This window comes from Loxodonta africana, chromosome 2 (assembly GCF_030014295.1).
Source record: "Loxodonta africana isolate mLoxAfr1 chromosome 2, mLoxAfr1.hap2, whole genome shotgun sequence".
NCBI lineage: Eukaryota > Metazoa > Chordata > Mammalia > Proboscidea > Elephantidae > Loxodonta > Loxodonta africana.
In genome coordinates, this window is record NC_087343.1 from 200,456,301 (window position 1) to 200,481,846 (window position 25,546).

Consider the following 25,546-nt stretch of genomic DNA (forward strand, 5'->3'; position numbering starts at 1 on the left):
TGGATTAGGGCATTTGGGAGCCCCTGACCCAGTCCTAGCCTCCAACACTGCTGATGATGAGGGGGCCCAGACTGGAGAGAGGGACTTGTTCAGGGTTCCCCAGTGGCCCCACATCACTCTGACTTCAGCTTCATTCCCACCCAGGAGGTAGAGACAGGATACCTTCAAGGGGTGAGGGGTGCGGATGGGTGAGGCCACTGAGAGGGGTCCCGGGGCAGCCTGGGCGAGTACAGACCTGGTACAGGCCTGGTAGCAGGAGTGACCAGGTGGGAAGGGGCACCCAGAGTTGTTGGAACATCCAAGTTTTCAAGAGATGCCAGACATTGATATTTTATGTGGAATATCTTGAGTTTAAATTCAAGCTAACTGAAAATATTTCTATACTGCCTGAGCCCATTAACTGGCTGGACTTGGCGCCCTCTGGTTGGGAGGCAGAGGGAGGGCTGCCCAGGACCCTGCTGCCTGCAGATCCTGCCTGTCTTCCCATGGGTGGGGTCTTCCCATGGGTGGGGGCTTCCTGTGGGTGGAGTCTTCCCGTTGTGGTGGTGGGCTTGAGACCTGTGGGGTAGGGAGTCATCGGTCCTATGAATGGTGGGGGGCGGGGGCATGGCCTGAACACATGTCCTTCCACAGCTGCTGCTTGGGTAGCCCTCTGATTTTAACCCCTGGACTCTCCATTGGGTGATAACCCCAGAAAGGCCCACCAGATGCGCTAAGCCAGGGAAAGGTAGAGGTGGGGCTGACCCCTGGGCCTTCTACCCACCCCTGGAAAAGCCAGGTCTTGGACACGCCAAGCTGTCCTGGTGTAGAGATGGCCTAATTATCAGCTGAAAGGGCTGGACCTTCGAGACTCACCCAGATGATGGCTGGTGGTGTCCACCTCTTGGATGAGCAGGTGTCTGGCTCCTGCCGGGATCTCGAACATCTTGATGTAGCCTTTGTTTGGATTTGGAAAGACAAAGGCAAATGAGAAGTAAAGAGTCCCACTTGAATTCGGACAAGGTAAGGAGGGTCCAGCTCCTCAAAGGCTCTCCCAAGGCCCTGGTATTTCTGGGATTTGAAGAAACCAACCAGAGAGGGGCCAGCAGGAAGCTACTGTGTGTCATCTGGGGCCACAGCCCAGCAGGCAGTGCATCCTCTCCTACCTCTTTTGATCAGCTTCAGAATCACAACTCAGATATCCCTTCAGCTGCCTCATAGAAAGCATGGTGGGATTCCTGCAGGATGCCTGGGAATCCTAGTGGAGCATGAATCTAAGAGGCTCATGTCTAAGAGGTAGACCCTCAGCAAATTACTCAGCCTTTCTGGCCTCAGCCCCTCAATCTGTAGATTAAAGGTGCCATGGAGGTGGCAGCCCCAACACTTGATTTCAAGGGCCTTCCGTGGTATGGGCTTTGAACCAAAGTTGCTTTTCCCCACTTCAGAGGCTGACTGATGGAGGCCCAAAGGGGTGCAGTTGGCTACTGTAGCCTCAGCCAGGGGACTGAAGGTGAGGGAGAGGCTGGGGTCAGGAATGAGGCTCACCAGAGGGCTGTTTTCCCAGAATCTACCTTTGCAGAGACTCCAGCTTCCCCAGCCCTGTTCTGTGGCTCAGATGGGACAGTTCTACTGGCCTGGAGGCTGAAGGCTATGCTGACCAGCTCAGAGGAGTCCTGCTGACAGCCAGCTAGGGGCAGAACCAGAGAAGGAGCGAGCAATAGAGACAGGTCGGGTCAGGCAGCTCTGGAGGGCTGGGGAGGAAGAATCCTGTGCAGACCCCAGCCCTCAAATAAAGACATCTAAGACCCAACCCTGCACCTTATAGCCCAGGATTTTCTGCCTTACTCCCTGCTCCCTGTCTACCTAGGAGCCTGGCTGTAGTTATCCCTGACTGAGGAGTCTCCCTCCACACCTCTCCTAGACCTTCACCCAGAGCAGTTATGAACCTGCATGCTGACAGAGGCCCATCCTGTGCACAGGCACTGGAGGTACTCAGTGCCAGGTGGAGGGGCATGGCTCACCTTGCTTCTTGGGCGAGCGTGTGAATGTCCCCTTGATCACTTTGCAGTGGCTGTTGTCTCCTCCACACACACCGCACTTGTCCTCCTGCTTGCTGGAGCCAATCACCCCATCACAGCCCACCTTCTGCAGGAGGGGGACACAGGGAAAACTTGAGACCCCACCCTTACTCTGGCCCTGGCCTGGCCATGACCCCAGGATCTCCCAAAATGGGTGGCACCTGTTCCTTCCTGCAGCCCCGAGGTCTGCACTTCCTTCTCAGCAGTTCACGATATGGTGGGAGGAGGCTGGGGGTGGGAGCAAGACAGAGAGCCCTGTGACCACAGGCACTACCCTTGGCCCAGCCTCAGTCCACCCATCCAGATGGTATGGCCATCAGAGGGCTCTGTGCAGCCTGAATAGGGTCTCATTCTGAGCTTGCCCGGCTCAGCTTAGCAGGTCTCTCAGGTCCTTTCCATCCTTACTGCTGTAAATCAAAGACCCGGCCCGGTTCCCCACACTGCTGTTTCCCTGGGGTGCCCCACAGCTCACCCTCCAGAAGTAGCCCCTGCAAGGCCCCCTCCAAAACCGAGGCCTCACATTATGCCCGAGGAAAACAACGTCCCCCGTAGTGTGCCTGAAGCTGTCTGGGAAGGAGGCAGCAAGACTTGGTGGAAACATGTTTGCCTCCCTTCTCTCAGGCCATCATCTCAACACTCCCACTCCAGTAGCTGAAAGCATTTTGGAGACCAAGAACCAAGGCACTGAGTTAGCCGTGACATGCCTGTGTCTAGGACCCTTGGGAGAACAGTAGCACATCCAGAGTCTTTCACCTCTGTGGCCCGGCAGCATCCATTCCCTGGCCATGGATGGTCTGTAGGGAGCCATCCTGCACTCTGATGGCAGGTGGTGACCCCACCAAACCCTCTCAGAGTGCAGCTGGGAGGGACTGCCTCTCCTCTAGTCTAGTCTGTGTCCTCCGCTCACCCCAAGTGTTCAACAACATCATGAGTTTCCCTCTTCGCCCTGGCTGCCAGGAAGCTCAGAGCCAATTCTCCCCTCCAGATTTCTTCCACTACCACCTCTGGAGAGGCTGCTTCCTCTTCTTTTGCTCTTTGATTTTTGACTTTTGTCTTCCAATGACCTTTGAGGGGAGAGGCTCTTGACAATAAAGAGTTATAGAGCAATGGTTAATTTTTTAATGCATGGGTAAAAATTAATGATTTTTGGTTTCATGGGCCTAGTATTTTATCATAAGCCTTTGGAATCATTTTTGGAAGCGAGTAAGGTGCAAAACAATCAATAAAACGATCACGTTCATTTTTATTTTAATGATTCCAGATGAAAAAAATTTTAACAAAGGGCAGCAATATGATTAAAAAACAAAAATTGCCATCGAGTCACTTCCGACTCATAGCGACCCAATAGGCAACTTGACTGACAGGGAAAAAAGAGTTAGTCTTCCAAGGCACAGAAACCTGAGCTAAAAGTACAGACATACCACTTCTGGGCTGTGTAGCCTCAGGGCACATTATGCAAACTGTCTTAGTCTGTCTCCACATTTGTGACATGGGTGGGCTTGCAGGAAAGGTGCCATGAGGTGATCCCTGTAAAACATTCATACATAGCTGGGCACAGAGAAAGCCCTCAGTAAATGGGATGCTGAGAAGGAGAAAGGGGAGGAGGAAAGGGAGGAGGGGAAGAGAAGGAGGAGGAGGGGGCAGATGAGGAGGAAGAGGGAAAGTGGGAGGAAGACGAGAAACATGAGGAACAGGAAGAGGAAGAAGAAAAGGAGGAGGAAGAGAAGAATAAGGAGGAGGAGGAGGACGGGGAGAGGGGAGAATCCCTTTCTTAGGGTGGTACCCTCCCCTCTAGACTCCCCTGGAGGCAGGGGAAGATTGCCTCTGCTCCTGCTTCTAACCTGGGGGGGAGGTTAGTGAGAAGGTTTCCAATATCTTCTCTGCCTGCCTGCCTGCAGAGCAAACTGGAGGAGGGAGAAGTCTCAGTGGCTAGGGCATCAGGCTGTGCACGCTGGGCACACAGGGGCAGTGAGGGGAAGATGTGCCCCTGGACCCTGAGGTGGACTTGACGGAGGCCAGCTCAGATGAGATCACTGGATTCGGCTGAGTATCAACTCGGATTTAGGAGTTCTGCACTGATTCATACGCTCCTTATAAAAAGGGTTGGAGCCAGTTTACAACCAAAGACATATTGAATGGAAATTCAACGGATTGCAAAATCTGGACAGAGAAACAATGAAGCAACACGCTAAATTTTAAAACAGTTGCTCTAAGGAAGATTTTGTTCAACAGTTGCTCTAAGGAAGATTTTGTTCTGGGCTTCATAGAAGCTAGGCAAAAGGAAAACAGAATAAATTAGCTACTTGGTTTGTCAAACTTTGAAAGATATCAAAATGGCCTGCTATCATTTTTCCTTTATTCTAAGACACCTCTTTTTTTTTACCTTTTATTTTTTCTGAAATCAGGGTGTATTTGATTATCAGTCAAGAGGGCCTTGCCTGGCTTTGCCTGCCACCTAGAGGAGTGTTTTTGTCTGGGAACTTGAGGTGCTGTGAACCAGGCCCAGGCAAGCACCACCCCTGGCTTGGTGACTATCTATCTTTGGACAGCATCTACTGTCTATTGGCCTTCAGGAGAAGCTGTTTAATGCCTAGCATTGTGGAGCTGCATTCGGGGCAGGGGGTGGTGAGTGGAGGTGGTGGTGGTGATACTAAGACTCTAATCAAATAGAAAAGACCAATGAAGCCCAGGTTCTTAGACTGGCCTGAAATGTCACCTTAGATCCTAAAGGGGCTAAAGGAGTCCAGGTGACAGCTCAGGTTGGGATGCCACGGGTCCCCCATGGCTCTGCATGGCTGCTGCCAGCTATAGCCAATGGCCAGAGGAGCTGACAGGTTAGATTTCACATCAGTGCAAGCCAAGGGGAAGGAGTTGGTAGCAATCCTGGGGTGAATGTCATCACGGGGAGAGGCTGTTGTTAGGTGCTGTCCAGTTGGTTCTGACTCATAGCGACACTATGTAAAACAGAACAAAACACTGCCCAGTTCTGCACCATCCTGACAATCATTGCTATGTTTGAGCCCATTGTTGAAGCCACTGTGTCAATCCATCTTGTTGAGGGTCTTCCTCTTTTTTACTGACCCCCTACCAAGCATGATAGCCTTCTCCAGTGACTGGTACCTCCTGATAACATGTCCCAAGTATGTGAGAAGTCTCACCATCCTCGCTTTTAAGAAGCATTTTGGCTATACTTCTTCAAAGACAGACTTGTTCATTCTTCTGGCAGTCCACAGAACGTCCAATATTCTTTGCCAACACCATATTTCAAAGGCATCAATTCTGCTTCATTCTTCCTTATTCGTTGTCCAGCTTTTGCATGCATATCCTTAGTCCTCAAAGTGACATCTTTGCTTTTTTAACACTTTATAGAGGTCTTTTGCAGCAGATTTACCTAATGCAATATGTCATTTGATTTCCTGATTGCCGCTTCCACAGGCATTGATTGTGGATCCAAGAAAAATAAAATCCTTTACAACTTCCATATTTTCTCTGTTTTTCATGATGTTGCTTATTAGTCCAGTTGTTAGGATTTTTGCTTTCTCTATGTTGAAGTGTAATCCATACTGAAGGCTGTAGACTTTGATCTTCATCAGTAAGTGCATCAAGTCCTCTTCGCTTTCAGCAAGCAAGGTTGTGTCATTTGCATATCACAGGTTGTTAATGAGTCTTCCTCCAATCCTTATGCCACATTCTTCTTCGTATTGTCTGGTTTCTAGGATTATTTGCTTAGCATACAGATTCTATAAGTATGGTGAACGGATGCAACCTTTTCTGAATTTAAACCACACAGTACCCTCTTGTTCTGTTAGAATAACTGCCTCTTGGTCCATGTACAGCTTCCTCATGAGCACAATTAAGTGCGCACCCTCTGAAATGTTATCCTTAGTTTGTTATGATCCACACAGTCAAATGCCTTTGTATAGTCAATAAAACACAGGTACACAGCTTTCTGGTACTCTCTGCTTTTAGCCAAGATTCATCAGATATCAGCAGTGATATCCCTCATTCCACGTCCTCTTCTGAATCCAGCTTGAATTTCTGGCAATTTCCTATCAATGTGTGCTACAACTCTTCTTGAATGATCTTCAACAAAATTTTACTTGGGTATGATATTAATGATACTGCTCAATACTTTGTGCATTCTTTTGGATCACCTTTCTTTGGAATGGGCACAAAATATGAATGTCTTCCAGTCAGTTGGCCAGGTAGCCAGCTGTCTTCCAAATTTCTTGGCATAGATGAGTGACAGCATCTACCGTTTCATCCGTTTGTTGAGACATCTCAAATTAGTATTTCGCCAATTCCTGGAGCCTTGTTTTTCACCAATGCCTTCAGTGCAGTTTGGACTTCTTCCTTTAGTACCATCAGTTCTTGATCATATATGCTACCACCTGAAACGGTTGAACACTGACCAATTCTTTTTGGTACAGTGACTCTGGGTATTCCTTCTATTTTCTTTTAATGCTTCCTGGATTGTTCAATATTTTCCCCATAGAACCCGCCAATATTGCAACTAGAGGATTAAATTTTTTCTTCAGTTCTTTCAGCTTGAGAAATGCCGAGCATGTTCTCCCCTTTTGGTTTTCTAACTCCAGGTCTTTGCACATTTCACTATGATACTTTATCTTCTTGAGCTGCCCTTTGAAATCTCTTGTTCAGCTTTTACTTTATCGTTCCTTCCATTTGCTTTAGCTTGCTCTTTTAGTTACTCAAGAGCAAGTTTCAGAGTCTCTTCTGACATCCACTTTAGTCTTTTCTTTCTTTCCTGTCTTTTTAATGACCTTTTGCTTTTGGGGAGAGGGAGCATATTTAATGAGGTGCTTCTTTCCATTCCTATGTTATAAAATCCTATTGATTAGATTAGAATCAGGAAACATGCTAGTTTATTTCAAATTTTCCCTTTTTTATAATAGTTTTAGATAACATATTTTGGTGGCATGTTTTTGCTATCTCTTTAACAAAGAGTACGATCTGCTACCTTGATACAGCAAAAACATGCCACCAAAATATGTTATCTAAAACTATTATAAAAGGTGAGCCTTGTTTAAAGCTTTGATTCTATTTGATTCCCTGGTCCATATGTGTGTGTCTTTGTTCATCTCGTGTATCTCTTGCTGTCATTCCACTTTTAACCTTCCTGAGTCATTGTGTTTTGATATTCTGTAACTGACAGCATCCATTGGGTATTATTTTTGACCTAGTATTAAGAATTTCACACTTGTACGTATTGTTATAGTATATTTAATCTTTCTTTTGTCCTTTTTGTGTGTATTTTCAATCTTTCCTTTCTGTCTCATTTTTTCTATCTTTTGCAATATGTAATATATATGTAAAAATATGTATATATATTCTCCATTCAAACTTTTCTGATTTCATCCATTTGAAAATACTATTAATTAATAAACTAGTCAATCTGTTGCTCTTTCATTGTCCATGTCAAGAATGAAGTTATATCCCTTCCCACAAAGATGGCCAATTAGTGCTCTTACTTCCTCCTGGTATGTTTGCAACCATACTCACTTCTGTCATCTAAATCTAATTCTACTAATTATTAGAAAATCTAATTACAGTCTTTCTTGTGCTTGCTGCCTGTCCTTTGCTATCCTGACACCCATTTGTGAATATTTTGTTCTGTCCCCTCTGAGCCAGCTGTGTGGCTTGGCCTCCACCCCCTAGGCTTCTGGTGCTGTAGCATCTTGGGGGAGCTCCTTCAAAGTTTGTTGGGGTCCTTCTCAGACAACCCAAGTGGAGGGAAGCCTGGAAGTAGACCCCTGGCTGTCCAAGTCCACCTCCCCTTGCTTCCAGCTATCCTCTCCACACCCAGGTGCTTGTGGAATTCTGCCAGGCTCTGTTAGACCTTCCTGAGGACACTGTCATTCCTCAGGATGGTCAGACGCATTGGCCCTCTGTGGCAGCCACAGTCAGTCCTGTCTATGTACAACCTAGTGAAGGCTTCCTGTTGTTTCTAAAGGAATATGCCAGTTCAAGGCTGTACTCATGATGCTACTATATGCCAAGGCTACCCCATAGGTGTTTCTTGTGGCCTGTGGCCACCTAAGGTAGATGTCAAGGACATAATAATAAAGGACAACCCAGGAAGGCATTTCTACCAAGGGCCAACCAACACACTCCATCTGGGCATTTTTCTGATGGCTACCTCTATCCAAGAGCACAAAGTCCAGGACCCAGTAGAGTGCAGGGATGCGGCAATGTGTCACCTTAAGGGGTCAACTATGGACCATAGCATCATCATCACCTGGGGAGCTTGTCAAATCTCTTGCTATGCCACAGATCATGGAATCAGAATCTCTGAGGTGGAGCCCTGCTCCCCAGGTGAGACTCGTAGGCTCACTCGAGTTGCAGAGTCCCTGGCATGGGGAGGGGGTCATTCCATATTTGCTGGTAGACTGCTCTGCACCAGGTGCTGTTCCCATAATTTGCATGCTTAACCTCAGTGAATCTTCCCAAACACCCCAAGAAGGGGAGGCGATTACACTAGACCCCAAGATGCTGTGCCTCACCGCCCACACTTACCTTGCAGTCCCCACGCACACAGAGGCTGAAGGCATCCTTGTAGGAGCAGCGTGTCCCGTCGTGCACCATGCGCTTCATGGACACCACCTCCCCAGTCTCCCTGGACTCGCAGTATAGATGGCAGCGCTCCTTGGCTGGGGAGAAATAGCAGGTGTGGTGGAGCCTGACTGTGCCATCCCCCAGGGCTTTTTTTTTTTTGCCAGAGAGAACCACCAGTTTTGTCTCCCACTGGGCCTGCTTGATTCACCTGCCCGTCCCCAGGCTGCCTGCCCCCCTGGGTTGGGAGAGAAAGTGAAAGGGGGCAGATGACTCCAATCCCCTGGTGTTTCTGAGCCTGTGACCCTGGTGGTATTGGATTTAGGAAAATTTCCGCAAGTTGGAGTCCTTGGATGGTGCAAATATTTGCCAACTGCAAGGTTGGTGGTTCCAACCCACCCAAAGGTGAGTCAAAGAGAGGTCTGGTGACCTGCTTCCAAAAAATCAGCCATTGAAAAGTCTATGGATTACAGTTCTCTGACACACACGGGGTGGCGATGAGTTGGAACTGACATCAGTGGCAACTTTTTTTTTTCCCCATAAGTGAGTCAGGTTGTTTTTAGTTGTCTGATTCCTGAGACCCTGTCCAGAAACTCCTGACACTGTCTGTGGAGAAGTAAATTGCTGTTTGCCTGGTCTTGACCTGAAGAACCTTTTCACAGTCAGCTTTCTCTGAAGCCTCTAAGCCTCCTTGATTCAGCCATAGATTCCTGCCCCTTTCCTCCTTAGCATTATCTCAGAGGTAAATAAGTTACTAGTTATTATTTGATGTCCATCTACCTTTCCTGCCAGACCACAGCCTCCAAGAGGGGTATCATGTGTTGAATAGTATCCCTCCCAAAATTCATGTCCACCTGAGACCTCAGATAGTGGTCTAATTTGGAAATAGGGTCCTTCCCAATGCAATTAATTAATATTGGGGAAGCCCTAAAACCAATGACTGGTGTATTTATAAGAAGAAGAAAGAACACACAGAGAGACAGATGACAAGAAGGTCATGTGAAGACAGAGGCAGAAATTGGAAGAGGCAGGGAAGGATCCTCCCCTACAGTGTTCAGAAAGAGCATGGCCTGGCTGATTGCTTGCTTCTGGATTTCTAGCCTCCAGAACAGAGAGAACAAATTTCTGTTATTCTGGCAATTTGTGGTGGCAGTACCAGGAGAAGACAGCCAGGGAGTCACCCCACCTGCTGTGCTCAGCCCCCATCCCTGCACTGGTGTAGGGGCAGGACTGGCACCGCTCACTATTGCTTCTAGAAGAGCTAACAAATGGAGTGATGGTTTAAGGTGGTAGAGAGGCTCATGCCCCAGCCACCCTCTCCAGCCCGAATCCCTGAGAGGAACCAAAGTTATGTTTTATAATTCCACCGTGAGTGAGGGAAAAAAACTAAAAAGAAAAAGAAAGCCAGTTGCTGTTGAGGTGTTTCTGACTCATAGCAACCCTACAGGACAGTGTAGAGCTCCTCCATAGGGTTTCTGAGGAGCGGCTGGTGGATTCGAACTGTCAGCCTTTTGGTTAGCAGCCGTAGCTCTTAACCATTGCACCACCAGAGCTCCTTTACAGAAGGAGAGTGCCACATCTTTCTCCCTGAGTCAGAGAGAAGGAGGCCCAAAACGGACTAACATCAACAGATGAATCTACTGCAAATGCCTAGCATAGCCACACTGAAGGAGGTGGGGAAGACAAGAATTAACCAAAGTAACCTTGGAAAACTATCTTGACTGAAGACTCTTGGGCAAAGACAATAAGAACTGTACATAATTGTTGTGACCTAGTTCATAAAGGTGTTTCTCATGGTGGAATTCGTTCGAGATTCTGAAACCACTTTATAGGTCCACTGGAATTGAACTAATAAGCAACTGCATTATAGATTCTGAGAAAGAGGTTACAAATAAGGAAATCGGGGGGGTGAAAATGAACCCTGTGATGATGGACTAGAATCAGAGGGATCAGTATAAACGTGTAGCTTTTAATACGTATGCTGAGAGAGAAACTCAGAAATAGAGATGGTGTGAGTGTGTGGGCTTGTATACATATGTGCTGTTATGGATTTAATTGTGTCCCCCCAAAATATGTATTGAAATCCTGGCCCATATACCTATAAATAGGATCCTGTTTGGAATCAGGGGTTTCTTTGTTAACATTAATTTGGTCATGTCCAAGTAGGTGGGTTCTAAACTTAATCACTTTTGAGTTATAAAAAGAGCAGACCTGAGACAAACACAGACACACACAGACATACACGCACATGCACACACGCACACACACGGGAAAAGACAGACACCACGTGAGGATTGTCTACAAGCCAAGGAACCAAGGAATAGCCAGGACTATGGACAAGGAAGGAATAGACGTGGCTGAGACCCTGATTTGGACTTCCAGCCTCTGGAACTGTGAGAAAATATATTTCTGTTCTTTAAAGCCACTCACTAATGTATCTTGGTTACAGCTGCATTTGCAAACTAAGGCACATGTGTTTCCTAGCTCTGTCCACTGAGTCAGTGATGGCCCAGGGCATGGCCACCTCTAGTGACTCCAACACAAGTCATCTTGGGCACATAGTTAACGTATCTGTGCCTCGATTTCCCCATCCATAAATAAGGGTCTTACCTACCTCCTATGGTTCCTGAGCGTCAATACACATAAAGCACTTAAAGCCATGTCTGGGACATAGTAGGTACTTGGCCAGCATGAACTGGTATTGTTTTTCCCTTTCCCTATGCTCCATTGAGACCCCCCTCCCTCCTCAGGGCCTTGGGGAGATGCTGGGGCTCCAAGTTCTGAAAGTCCAGCCCCTCCACCTCCCCAAGGGCCAGGTGAGCAGAAAGATGCCCAGGCTTGTCCTCCCATGTGGTCAGCTTTGCTGAAGGCCCATGGCCCTGCTCCTTGGATTAACTTGGTGTCCATAGGGGGAGAGTCTGGGCACCTTTGTAAAGCTGGCTCAGCAACCTCTGTGGTATGGGTGCTGTGAGGCCTGTCCGTATGAAATACTGGGAACCAGGGATAGACTTCAGCACACAGGAGCTGTGGATGAGCATCCTACCCCCCACCCCAGTCTGGTCATAGCACCCCAGTTGTCCTTTGAGAAACCACTCCTCTCACCCCTTCTGCAAGACTCAAACCCCACCCTCCAGCTTCAAGAGAGGGTGTGCCCCACCCCTGGCCATAGTGGCTCAGTCTAGGAAGACGTGGGCTCCATTGTGGCTGAAAGCGCCAGGACAGGGAAGGTTTCTTTCATCTGAGGTTTCTGAGCTCATAGGGTATGAGGTGCCAGTTGCTGAGGCCATTCCTGCCTCATACAGAGGGAGACAGGCCAACACTGAGGAAACCAAAGCTGAGAGAAGTAGAATGAAGCCCTGGAACTATCACAAGTACCTTGGTCTAGCCATGCCTGAAGCTGCCAGACTTCCCAGTTCCGTGAACCAATAAATGCCTTTTAATGCTTAAACCTGCTTGAGTTCTGCTTTCTGACACTTGCCACTGAGATTCCTGACTAAAAGATGAGAAGTGCAGAGGTAACCTGGTTCCTTGTCAGGGGTCTGGCTGCCTTCAGCTCTGCCCTCACCCCCATCCCTGGAGCCCGTCTAACTGTGCAACTCTGGCCTCATTCACCAGATGGTGACTGTGGGAGCCAAGCACCCACTAAGCCTTTTGCCTGGCTCCCCAGCCCAGCATCATTGTCCAAGCCCAGTGTTCTGGCTCCTCTGGGACTGCAGCCTCACCTGAGTCTTGACCCCAGCCCCGAGAGTAGACCCCAGCACCCACACTGGCCAGGTTGGTCTCTGCTGTCAGCCCAGGTGTTGCCCACACCCTTGCCCCAAGCAGAATCCAGGGCACAGAACACTGGTGTCCACCCCTGCTTGCCTGCCCAGGCCTGTCTCCTGGGTGCCCACTGCCCCCCAGAGGCTCACCCTCCCGATGCTCATGGGGCAGCCAGTGGTGCTGGGCATCACCATACTCGAAGTACAGGTCCCACTGGCGGCACTGCTCCTCACGGAAATCAGCCAGGGAGTCAGGGCAGTCCTGGGGGTTGCAGAGCTGGAAATCGTAGCCAAGGCCTGAGCAGGTGCGGCCCCCATTGGCTGGGCTGGAGAGAAAGCAGAGGCCTTGAGCTTGGTGCCACAAAACAGAGCCTAGTGCTCAGGGCCGCTGAGCACTTGTGGGATCCTTGCATAACAGGCTTGGGGGGTGGGGGGCAGCTCTGCTGAGGGAGGTGACCCAGCCCTGCCCTGTCCCTGTCACAGGAACCAGGCAACTCTCCAGGCTTCAGGCCTCAGGCCCTGGGATGGGACAGGCTGCACCTCTCCCTCACGGGCTCCCTGTGCACACTGCCAGCACCATCAAATCACTGTGATTGTTATTGAACAATGGCCTGTATGACTGGGTATTTGGGTTCTGCCTTACTCACAGGCCATGGGCCCAGAACGGCAGGGGCTAGGTGAGGCTCGCTGACCATCAGGTTTGTGGCACTGACACACAAGGGGAACTCAGAAGCCCTTCTGAGATAGTGGGGTCCTGTGTGCATTCGGCCTGAGCCAGAGCTGGGCACATAGTGTATGCTACCTTCATGCTGGTTTTCTCCCCATCTCAGGGAGATGTGGGAGGCGTTTCTGTGATTCCCTCACTTCAGTGAGAACAGTGCCAACCCACAAAGCACTGCCCTACAGAAAAAGAAAAAGCCTCCCTTCCCCCAGCTCTGGGTTGGCAGGATCCCTCTGGTGGGCAGGACGCCCCTGGCAGGCAGGGCAGCTTTGGGAGTAGCCAGGAGACCTGGGCACGCAAGACACGCAGAACCCAAGCCTCCATCCTGTCCCCAGGATTGGCACCTGAGACTCAGGCAAAAGTCTCACTCTGTCACAGCAAGCGTGGCAACAGCTACTGCATGGGAGAGGCAGCAATAAAGGAGCTTACTTCCATAAGGCCCCTTGCATGGTATTAGGCTCTCAAGGGCAGACAGTGGAAAGAATGATGCAAAAAATTTTGCTGAGAAAGAATCAAAAGGCCTTCATGTTTGAAGGCGAGAATGAAAGAAATGACTGTGTTGTGATTTACAGCCTGCTGACTGATGGGGCCAGAGAACCAGCAACAACACCACCAAGGGTGGCATTGGAAGGAGGGTGCAGGCCTGGGTGCAGGAGGAGCCAGGAGACCGTGGGTGTCCCTGCTCAGGAGCCCCGAAGTGGTGACTTGTGTTCCCTGGGTGCAGTAGCTATTCTGGAAATCATGGGAGGGGCCAGGCTGCCCAGACAGAAGCCATATTAATTCGGATGGAAATCCGTGTTTTGACTGAAATAGAATGTTAGCAGTAGAATTCAGAGGAAATGTGGTAGGAAGAGCAGGTGAAGAAGCTGTAGACTGTAGTTTGCTTTCAATTTTGCAATCACAAGAGTGGGGAGGGCTAAGAACACAGGCGGAATTCAATCTGATGGAACAGAGGGCCAGCAGCAAGCACCTTCTTCTGTATTGCACACCCATGTTGTCTGATGGCCATGGGTGCATGGAGGAAGTTCCAGGACTGGGTGTGGGCTGGGTGTTTTGTGACTGATGGGGCTCCAGGCAGTTGGGGGAGGATTGCCCCCACTGCTCTTCTCCCTGTCCCTTGCTGCCACCACCAGGGAGAGCTGGATCACAGGGGGTGCAAGTGGGGAGCGTAAGAGAGAGCACATGCGCTCCTCCAGGGCCAGGCCTGGGAGTGAGTCCTCTGTACCCTCAGAACCCAGTTGTGGCCAGCCCTGAGTCAGGCACAGGTGGACCCCAGGGGTGAGGTCAGATCTGCTCTCCCGACTGCACCCTGGGCCTGTTACTCCATTCACATATGAGGGGGCAGCAGACACTAGTAGCATTTATGGAGCACCTGCTGCACGCCAGGCATGTGCTGTGGAGACAGGACAATGTGGTCCTTGCCCAGGACCCAGTAGTCTCCTGCAATGCTGTCTCCCCTCTTCCTCTGACTCATTTTGAGACATGCGTTAAAGCCCTCGGGGGGGGGGCTGAGGAGGGGGTGGAGAGCCCCTGAGCCCCTTGCTACATCTGCTCCTGGCCAGGATGGCAGCCTGGAGATTCCAGGCAGAAGGAGGGGAGGAGAAGGCTCACTCAAAAGCTGGGCTCGGGGGCTCCAGGCAAGGTGCCCCCGGGGTGTGGGCTCTTACTCCCTGGATCCCGGTCCTGGGCCCCTCCCTGAACTCTCACCCTCCGCCTGGCCTACCCACATGGACTCACTTGATCCTCCCTTCCCTGCTTCTGCTGATGGTCTCTGGCCCCAGTGGTCAGTTCAGGGTCTGGCCAGACTGAACAGAACATGGAAACTGCTGCATAGGCCGAAGCACAGTGAACTCTGGAAGCCCAGCCAGGCAGTCTGGACTTACCCTGAGACCTGTGGAGTCAAACTTTGAGGGTCACAGGCTCCTCTGAGAAGTTGATGTGAAGCTAGAGACCTGCTCCCCCAGAAAAATGCTCACGCACAAAATCTCATACAATTTCTCAGAACCTGGAGCCCTGCTGAGGCCATGGCCAGGGCCATGGAAAGGTAACAAGTCTGGGACTGATGCTTAGGGGTTATGGCCCCAACCCAAGTATGCAGAAGGGTTTGAGTGGGTGAAGGAGGTGAGAGAAGTAGGCCGGGTGGGGCCCATGGAGCGGGCAGCCTGAGCTCACTGCCCACCAGCCTGTATTTGAGCCCAGCATTGCTATGGCACCCAGTGTAGAAGCTGGAAACCTGTTACTGTTTTTTAAATGTTCATATCTCCAGATATTTAACATTTTCAGGTAAATTAAAAAAAAAATTCTTTTTTAATAGCCTACAGAAAGAGACAAATGCCACATGTCTCCAGGCAGCCCGTACAGCTGCAGTATAAGGCCTCGGATAGGCAGATGGAAGGCCAGAAGGGCGTTAATGTCTCCATTCCGGGGACTGCACATGCTCTCACAACTCCACGAGGAGGCCCTGAGGTGACTACTGGCTCTAGGTCACACAGTGTGCCACAGGCCACAGACTCTGGCTCCATAGCCCTTGCTCTTGACGGGGACACTACACTGGATGTCCTATAGGTTGTATCTCCCCTGGGCAGCTGGACATGGGTAGTGTTTTGCTGACCCTGCCTCTCACCTGATTGAAGACAGCTGCTGCTTGGCTGTGGCAGCCCCTGCTCAGGCTCCCAGCATTCTGAGGGCCGAAAAAGCCCTCCTCTTCTTCTCTTTTCCCCCTCTGTTCCACCTGCTATCCTTGATACCCTTGACTAGGAAGGGCAGAGTACACTGGAGTCTAGAGTAGGGCTGCAGTCCAGGTGGGGAGTGGCTGCAGGCTGTGGGTCAGGAGACCAGGTCTCCAGGTCTCCAGGGTCAGCTCTGCTCCTCCTACAGGCTGTGTGGCCTGGGGGCATGCAACCTCCTTCTCTGAGTCTCAGCTTCCTGTAGATGGGGTGAGGAGTGGCCAGGGCTGCCTGCGCCTGCACCTTCTCTAGAACTACTGTACAAACAGAGCCGGCTAGCCAGGGGCCCCAGCCACCTCAGAAGGGTAAAGGAACAGTGGGGCCAACTCACTGTGGGTTGTCACACTGGCGGGTCCTGAACTTCACACCTGTGCCACAAGTGCGTGAACAGGAGCCAAACGGACTCCAGGCGCCCCAGTTTCCGTCCCGCTTGAGAATGTCAGGTGTTAGCCAGATGCAGTGTCCTTTAAAGCAGTGCTGAAAGACAGAGGTAGGGCATCAGGGTCTGCCACTGGCTCTTCAGCCTGTGACACCCGTGATATCTGCCCTGTGCCTGGTCATGGAGTATCTGACCCTATCCTGCCCCTACAAGCTCAGAGCCCAGTTGGGAAGACAGACCTCATACAATCAATGGCAGCAAAGGCATAGTGAGGTGTTGGCCCACTCAGCTCCCCCCAGCCACCAGCCTGACCTCCCACCACCCTTCAGTGCCTTCCCCAGCTGACTCTACCCGCTCAGCCATGTCTCCAGAATACTTGCCACCAGTGGCACCCACACACGGTGCACTTACAAAGGTAACACTGGCACAGCGAGCCCAGGATTTCAGGGATACATTTAGATCTATTTATTTTAGTGAAAAAGGCAATTAAAAATATTATGTAAATAGAATAGGCATTATGCTGATATGATAAAAATTCTTGAATTCGTTAAGTAGACGACTGGAGTGTAGGAAACACAATTCTACAACTTAAATCTAATCACATTGGTCCCTCCCCCATGGGGTGGAAGTTTATACAATTTAGGGGGGGCCCACTTTAACAAGAAGATTGTAAAATTAAAAATACTAAATTCGGTATAAAATAGGATTATTTATTTAGAATAAGAAAATATATCACAAAAATTTTGGAAACTGACAAATACCACAAACAAAAAAGAGAGAACAGTGATGAATGGTTGAGTGGATCAACTGACCATCTATCATGATTTTTTCTACAATTGTGACTGCATATTCTTTGATCCCCTCTTTATATGTCAATAGTTCTGTAACAGTGTTTCTATAAAAAAAAGAGAAGAGAAAGATACCGCATTCATTCCTCAGCAAACTTTTTCTGAAAAGGGCCAGATAGTAAGTATTTGAAGCTTTGCAGACTATTAAATCTCTGTTCCAACTACATAACTCTGCCATTGCGGCATGAAAGCAGCCACAGATAATACATAAATGAATAAAAAGCAAAATAAAACCCATTGCTGTTGAGCCTATTTTAACTCATAGCCACCCTATAGGACAGAGTAGGTTTCCAAGGAGCGGTTGCTGGATTCAAACTGCCAACTTTTTGGTTAGCAGCCAAGGTCTTCACCACAGTGCCACCAGGGCTTCACATAAATGAATAGGCATGGCTATATTCTCATAGGGACCCTGGTGACATGCGGTTAAGCCTTTGGTTGCTAACCAAAAGGCTGGAAGTTCAAACCCATGAGCCACTCTTTGAAAACCCTATGGGACAGTTCTACTCTGTCCTATATGGTTGCTATGAGTTGGAATCGACTCGACAGCAACAGGGCTTTTTTTTTTTTTTTTTTATTCCAATAAATCTTTACAAAAACAGGGAGCACATGGAAACTTCCAGAATGGTGATATGAGGAGCCTGGGGCAACCTATTCCTAGTAAAATGACCATTTAACAGGTGAAAAATATTTAAAAAAAAACAAACAGAAACAGCTATCTAAAGTTTCTGGAAATTGTTCTAAAGGCATACAGAAAATGAAGAAACTTTTATTCAAGAAAATTTACTAAATTTCGGTAAGAACAATGAAAGTCTATGGCATTTGAGCCATGATCTGCTCTCATTTCTCACCTAGCTCAGTGTGGCAGAAGCTCTACTCTGGGCAGGTGCTTCCAAAAACATGGGACTCTCTATCCCCCCAACTCCCAGTCTAGGACTACAGTCTCACCTCAAGAAAGGCAGACCACCAGCATCTCTCATCTCCCCCAAATCCAAGTTGCAAAAAGTCTATTCCAGGGAGGGGTTCCCTTCCCCTACCCAGCCTTCACTCATAGGATGGAAGCTCTACCCCAGGCGAAGAATACTGGAACCTGATAGCCCTGGCCCAGCTCACTGATAAGGCAGAGGTTCCATGCATAAAGGCACAAGCCAAGAATTCTAGGAGCTACCATCCCCACACAGTGACCCACTTGTAGATGAGGATGCATAGCTCTCCAAAAAGAACTGACTTTATTTAGAATAATGCATGAGAAAATTCATGCCTAAGTGCATTGTCAGGAAAAATAGAGATCTTGGTAGTGAGCAATTAAGAGGAGGCTGGTAGCTCCATGATCCTACTAGCAACAAACAAAACAATAAACCACCTTGAAGTTTAACAGACGTAACTAGGGACAAAGACAGCTAAGAAGAGCCCTCCTGAAGTTGGAGCAAGCCTTAAATACTGGCAACATTCTTTAAAGAGATTTTGACTAGATCAGACTGTAGAGCAAGTTATGCCAGGGGATTATCCAAAACAACAGAGCAATCAGCTAACAGTGAAGACTAACAGCTAGGTGAAATCCTAATAAAGGCAGACAGACAGATCTCAACTGAGAGATCAAGGAGAGAAACAATCAAGGGATTCTGGCTAAAACTACTGACAGAGGGTATGTGTTGGAGGTGGCTGTGTGTGTACATATGCCCAAGGCCACGACCTCTGAAAAATGACATCAATAGCTGCACACTGCAGGAGAAATAAACTTCACTGAGATGGTTGAGTCAAATCACTAAACAATTATAAAAATAAACAGCAAACAACAACAACAACAAGGTCTGGGGGATAAATATAGCAGTTGCTTCAATGTATTATTTAAAACACATAATTTTAAATAATTTAAATTTAAATAATTCTGAGTGCTTCCTTCAGCAGCACATATACTAAAATTGAAACGATATACAGAAGATTAACATGGCCTCTGTACAAGGACGACATGAAAATTTCTTGAAGCTTTCCATATTTTTTCAATAGATGTATACGAGACTAATGGGCATACCAGCCCCAAAGGAAAGATGAGAAGGCAGGAAGGGACAGGAAAACTGGATGAATGGAAACAGGGAACCCGGGGTGGAGAAGAGGACAGTGTTGACACATCGTGGGGTTGGCAACCAATGTCACAAAACAATTTGTGTATTAACTGTTTAATAAGAAACTTATTTGCTCTGTAAACTTTCACCTAAAGCACAATTAAAAAAAAAAACCTGAGACATGAAGAGAAATAGAAATGTATGACCCATACTCAGGAAAATAATCAGCCAATAAAAAGTGGCTTTGTGGAAGTCCAGATGTTGGATTTAGCAAGTATTTCAAAGTAGCTAATATAAATATTTTCAAAAAAAAAACAAAGGAAATCATGTCTAAACAACTAAAGTACGAGAATGATATCTCACCAGATAGAGAATATCAGCAAATAGGAATTATTAAAAAGAATCAAACAGAAATTCTGGAGTTGAAAGGTACAAAAACTGAAATAAAAACTCACTAGAGGGAATTTACAGTAGATTTGAGCTGACAGAAGAAAGAATCAATGAACTTGAAGATAGGTCAAATTAGATATTACAAAGAGCAAAGAGAAAAAAAAGTATAAAATGAACAGAGCCTCTGAGAAACATAGGACATCATTGTTGTTGTGCTGTTAGTTGCTGTTGAGTAGATTCCAACTCATGGGACCCCATGGTGCAGAGTAGAATTGCTCTGTAGGTTTTTCAAGGATGTGACCTTTCAGAAGCAGAACACCAAGCCTGTCTTCCAAGGTGCCTCTGGGTGGGTTTGAACTGCCAACCTTTCAGCTAGTAGTTAAGTGTTCAACTGTTTGAGCCACCCAGGAACACCATTAAACCAAAAAACAAAATCAACTGCCATCGAGTCAATTTTGACTCATAGCAGCCCTACGGGATAGAGTAGAACTTCCCCATAGGGCTTCTAGGAGCAGCTGTTGGATTCAAAACTGCTAACCTTTTGGAGAGCAGCTGAACTCTTAACCACTGTGCCACCAGGGCTTCAAGGAACACCATTAAAACACACATAATGGCAGTACCAGAAAGAGACAAGAGAAAGAACGGAGCAGAAAAATATTCAAAGAAATAATGGCTGAATGTCACAGATTGAATTATGTCTCCCAAAAGATGTGTTTATCAATTTGGCTGGGCCATGATTCCTGGTATTGTGTGATTTCCCCATGTGTTGTAAATCCTGCCTCTATGATGTCAGTGAGGGAGGATGGGAGGCAGTGTTGTTAGTGTGGCAGGACTTGATCTACAAGATTGGGTTGTGTCTTGAGGCAATCTCTTGAGATATAAAAGAGAGAAGCAAGCAGAGAGAGAGGGAGACCTCATACCCCTAAGAAAGCAGCACTGGGAGCAGAGTGCATCCTTTGGACCCAGGGTCCCTGTGCCTGAGAAGCTCCTCGACCAGGTGAAGACTGAAGACAAAGACCTTCCTCCATAGCTGACACAGAGAGAAAGACTTCCCCTGGAGCCAAAGCCCTGAATTTGGACTTTTAGCCTACTTTACTGTGAGGAAATAAATTTCTCTTTGTTAAAGCCATCCACTTGTGGTATTTCTGTTATAGCGGCACTAGATGACTAAGACATTGAAGACGTCCAAAATTTGATTGAAAGAAATTAATCTACACATCCAAGAAACTCAGTGAACTCCAAGTAGGATAATTGTAAAGAGATCCACACCCAGACACATCACAATCAAGATGCTGAGAGACAAAGATAAAATCATGAAAGCAGCAAGAGGAAAATGACTCATCACGTACAAGGAAACCCCAATAAAATTAATAGCTGACTTTTCATTAGAAATAATGGAAGCCAAAAGTCAGTGGGATGACCCCTTCAAATGCTGAAACAAAAAAAACCTGTCCACCAAGAATATTATATACAGAAAAACTATCAATCAAATATGAAGGCAAAATATATTCCAAACAAACAAGAGAATCCATTGCTAGCAGACTCATCATATAAAAATTACTAAAGGAATCTCTTCAGGCTGAAAGGAATGGACACCTGAGATTAATGTGAATCCACATGAAAAAGTAAAACCAATGGCATAAAATAATATGTATATAATTGTACTGTTGAACCTATAACATTTAGAAATGTAAAATATTTGACAAAAACAGAACAAAAGAGGCAAGTATGAACAAAGATGATTGGAGGGAGGAAATGGCACCAGATGGCAACTTGAATCCAAGGAGGAAATGAAGAGAACCAAGAATGGTAAAAGAAGGGTGTATACACACACACACACACACATCCCTACTCCTCATGTATTGACTATTTTGTCAACTGACATTTCACATTCACATGATGATAGTAAAGAAAATCCACTGTCTCACTATTTTGCACATTAACGACGTACATCTGGCAGTAATGAACACTGAAGTGTGAGGTGAGAGTAACACTGGCTGTGATGGTTAAGGTTATGTGTCAGCTTGGCGGGACCATGATCTGGCAGTTGTGTAATGACATGATTTGGTGGTTAAGTAATGATGTAGTCATCTTCCATTGTGTGATCTGATGTGATCATCCTCCATTTTTGCATAATGCCGATTTTCCTATAACAGCTGGGTCTTTGGAACCTAACCATGTTGATAAGTGAGGAGTGGATACACACACACACACACACACACACACATACATGTGTTGACCGGATGGCAATGGGTTTGGTTTTGGTTTTAAATATATATGCATATAAAACTATATATATTAACAGAATATGTATTATATATAACAAAATATATATGTATAACAACATATACATGCATGTATATATGTATATATTTTTGCTCTCCTTTCTTGCTAAGCTTCTTTAAAAGCCATAAAATAACATACAATAATAAACATAAGAATGTATTGTTGAGCTTGTAACATACATAGACATATATAATAATAATACTACAAAAAAGGGAGTAGGGAATAGAGCTATAAAGGAGTAATATTTCTGTTTCTCACTGTAACTAAGTTAGTATAAATCTGGAGTGGATTCTGATGAGTTAAGACCTACATTGTAAGCCCTAGAGAAACCACTAAGAAAATAACTTTTAGAAATGGTAAAAAAAATTTTAAAGGAATTAAAATGTTACACCACAAAATATTCACTTATGTAAAAGGAGGCAGTAAAGCAGGAATCCAGAAACAAAAAAAGACATGAAACATATAGTAAACACAAAGCAAAATCATAGACATAAATCCAACCTTATTAACAATAACATTATATGTGAATGGGTTAAACAATCGAGTTAAAAGGCAGAGATTATCAAGTTCTGACTACATATATGCTGACTACATGAGACACAGTTTAGACATCAAAATCTTTTCATGTGCTTGTTGGCCATTTGTATATGCCCTTTGGTGAAATGTCTATTCAAATGCTTCATTCATTTGACTGAGTTGTTTGTTTGTTAAGTTGTAGGAGTTCTTTATATATTCTGGACATTAAACCCTTATCAGATAAATGGCTCCCCCCAAATTTCTCCCAATCTGTATTTGTCTCTTCACTTCATTGACAAAGTCCTTTTGATACACAAAAATATTTTATTTTGATGAAGTCCAGTTCATCTATCTTGTCTTTTGCTGCTCTGGAGACACACTTTAGATTCAACTATGTTAACAATAGGTTAAAACCAAAACAAATTAACATATAGGTTAAAAGCAAAAGAACAGAAAAAGATATTCCTCGCAAACAGTAACCAAAAGCAAGATGGAATAGCTATGCTAAAAAAAAAAAATAACATACAAAATGGACTTAAAAACAAAACAAAAAAATTACCAGAGATAAAAAAGGAAACTTTATAATGATAAAAGTGTTCAAGCTATCATGAAGATATAACAGTTATAAACACATGCGCACCTAACAACAGAGCCCCAAATTACATGAAGCAAAAACTGAAAAAATTGAGAGTAAAACAGAAAGTTAAAAATACTAGTTGGAAACTTTAATGCCTCGCTTTCAATAAATTGATAGGGCAGCTAGGTGGAAGAGCAACATGGATACAGAAGACTTGAACAACACAATAAACTAACTAAATTTAACACACATCTATAGAACACTCCACCCATCAATAGGACACATTCTTCTCAAGGGAAAACAGACATTCTCCAGTATAGGCCACATGCTTGGCCATAAAACAAGGCTCAATAAATTTAAAAGGATTTAAATCACATGAATTATGCCCTCTGACTACAATGGAATTAAATCAGAAATCAATAACTGAAGGAAATTTATAAATATGTGGGAATTAAACAACATAAGTATCCAAGGAAACAAGAAAAATTATAAAATACTCTGAGATTAATGAAAATGAAAACACAACATACCAAAACATATGTGATGCAGCTAAATAAAACAGTTCACAGAGGGAAATTTATGGCTGTAAATGCCTACTTAAAAATTTATAAAGATCTCACGTCAATAAACTAATCTTTCACCTTACGACACTGTGAAAGAAAAATAAACTAAACACAAAGCATAAGGAAGGAAATAATAAAGATCAGAGCAAAAATAAATGAAATAGAGAATAGAAAATAATACAGAAAACCCACAAAACTTAGTTCTTTGAAGAGATTAAAAAAAATGATAAGTTTTTAGCTAGACTGACCAAGAAAAAAAGAGAGAATATTAAAATTACTAAAAACAGGAATGAGAATGGGAACATTACTACTGACCTCACTGAAATAAAAAAAGATTATAAAAGAATATTATGAATCACTCTATGACAATAAATTAGATAGCCTAGATAAAAATGAAAATAATTTCAAGAAAAACACAGACTACTGAAACTTATATCAAAAAGAAATAGAAAACCTGAATGGCCTATAATAAGTAAAGATTGAATTAGTAATTTTCAAACTTCCCAGAAACAAAATTCCATGGTGAATTCTACACAGCATTTAAAAGCAAAAAGTTCTCGAATCGATTCCAACTCACAGCAACCCTATAGGACAGAGTAGAAGTGTCCCATAGGGTTTCCAAGGAGTGGCTGGCAAATTCAAACTGCTGACCTTTTGGTTAGCAGCCATAGCTCTTAACCACTGTGCCAACATAGCTCCGAGCATTTAAAGAAAAATTAATATCAATGTTTCACAAAATCTTCCCAAAGATAGTAGAGAAAGGAACTTCTCTACTCATTATATGAGGCCTGTATTAGTCTGATGCCAAAACCAGGCAAAGACATCACAAGAAAAGTAAACTACAGACCACTATCTGTGATTAGCATAGATGTAAAAATCTCAAAAAATACAATCAAATGGAATCTAGCAAGATATAAAAAAGGATTTTTCTCCCAGGAATGCAGGATTGGATTAATATTTTAAAATCATGTAATAAGCTGTATCAGTAAAGCATTTGGCAAAATCCAACATCCTTAATGTAACACACACACACACAAACACATCAGATGAAAAATAGAAGAGAACTTCCTCAACCTTATAAACAGCATCTATGAAATACAGCTAACATCATACCTAGTGGTGAAAGGCTGAATTCTTTTCCCGTAATATCAGGGGCAAGACAAAGGTGTCTGCTTGTGCTACTTCTATTCAACATTTGATTTCTCTTTTGATTCTTCCTTTATTCGTTTTTAGTTTAAAAGTGTGTTGTTTTCCATATGTTTGTGTATTTTCTATTTTTTTTGTTATTGATTTCTAGTTTTACTCCATTTTCATCAGAGAAAAAGCTTTGTATTGTTTCAATCCTTTTAAATGTATCAGTTCCAGAACACTTAATTGCGCTCATATGGAACCTGTACATAGATCAAGAAACAGTCGTTTGAACAGAACAAGAGAATACTGAGTGGCTTAAAATCAGAAACGGTGAGCATCGGGGTTATATCCTTGCACCATACTTATTCTATCCGTATATTGACCAAATAATCCAAAAAACTGGACTATATGAAGAAGAATGTGGCATCAGGATTGGAGGACGACTCATTAATAACCTGCAATATGCAGATGACACAACCTTGCATGCTGAAAGCAAAGAGGACATGAAGCATCTACTGATTAAGATCAAAGACTCCAGCCTTCAGTATGGATTATACCTCAACACAAAGAAAACAAAAATCCTCACAAATGGACCAAGAAGCAACATCATGATAAACAGAGAAAATATTGAAGTTGTCAAGCATTTCATTTTACTTGGATCTACAGCTGATGCCCATGGAAGCAACAATCAAGAAATCAAATGACGAATTGCACTGAGAAACCTGATGCAAAAGACCTCTTTAAAGTGTTAAAAAGAAAAGATTTCACCTGGAGGACTAAGGTGCACCTGACCCAAGAGCCACGGTATTTTTAATCACCTCATATGCATGCGAAAGCTGAACAATGAATAAGGAAGCCTGAAGAAGAATTGATGCCTTTGAATTATTGTCTTGGCAGAGAATATTGAATATACCTTAGGCTACCAGAAGAACGAACAAATCTGTCTTGGTAGAAGTATGTA

The 25,546-nt window shown here is 45.3% G+C and overlaps 1 protein-coding gene and 1 non-coding gene across 4 annotated transcripts in view; one reads left to right on the top strand and one right to left on the bottom strand.

The window, feature by feature from the left end:
- The window catches only part of ADAMTS2 (ADAM metallopeptidase with thrombospondin type 1 motif 2), a 311,700-nt gene that overhangs the window by 26,697 nt on the left and 259,457 nt on the right, over nt 1–25,546 (bottom strand). For all 3 annotated transcript variants that reach the window (XM_064279254.1, XM_064279255.1, XM_064279256.1), the window contains exons 11-15: nt 16,167–16,312; nt 12,539–12,714; nt 8,592–8,725; nt 2,001–2,124; nt 856–936 (exon numbers count right to left, since the gene is read on the bottom strand). In XM_064279254.1, the coding sequence (XP_064135324.1) occupies nt 856–936; nt 2,001–2,124; nt 8,592–8,725; nt 12,539–12,714; nt 16,167–16,312 (661 nt within the window). The remainder of the gene's footprint in view (nt 1–855; nt 937–2,000; nt 2,125–8,591; nt 8,726–12,538; nt 12,715–16,166; nt 16,313–25,546) is intronic.
- LOC111751855 (U6 spliceosomal RNA) lies at nt 18,952–19,059 on the top strand. The gene has a single exon (XR_002786914.1). It is a non-coding gene; the product is annotated as a U6 spliceosomal RNA (small nuclear RNA).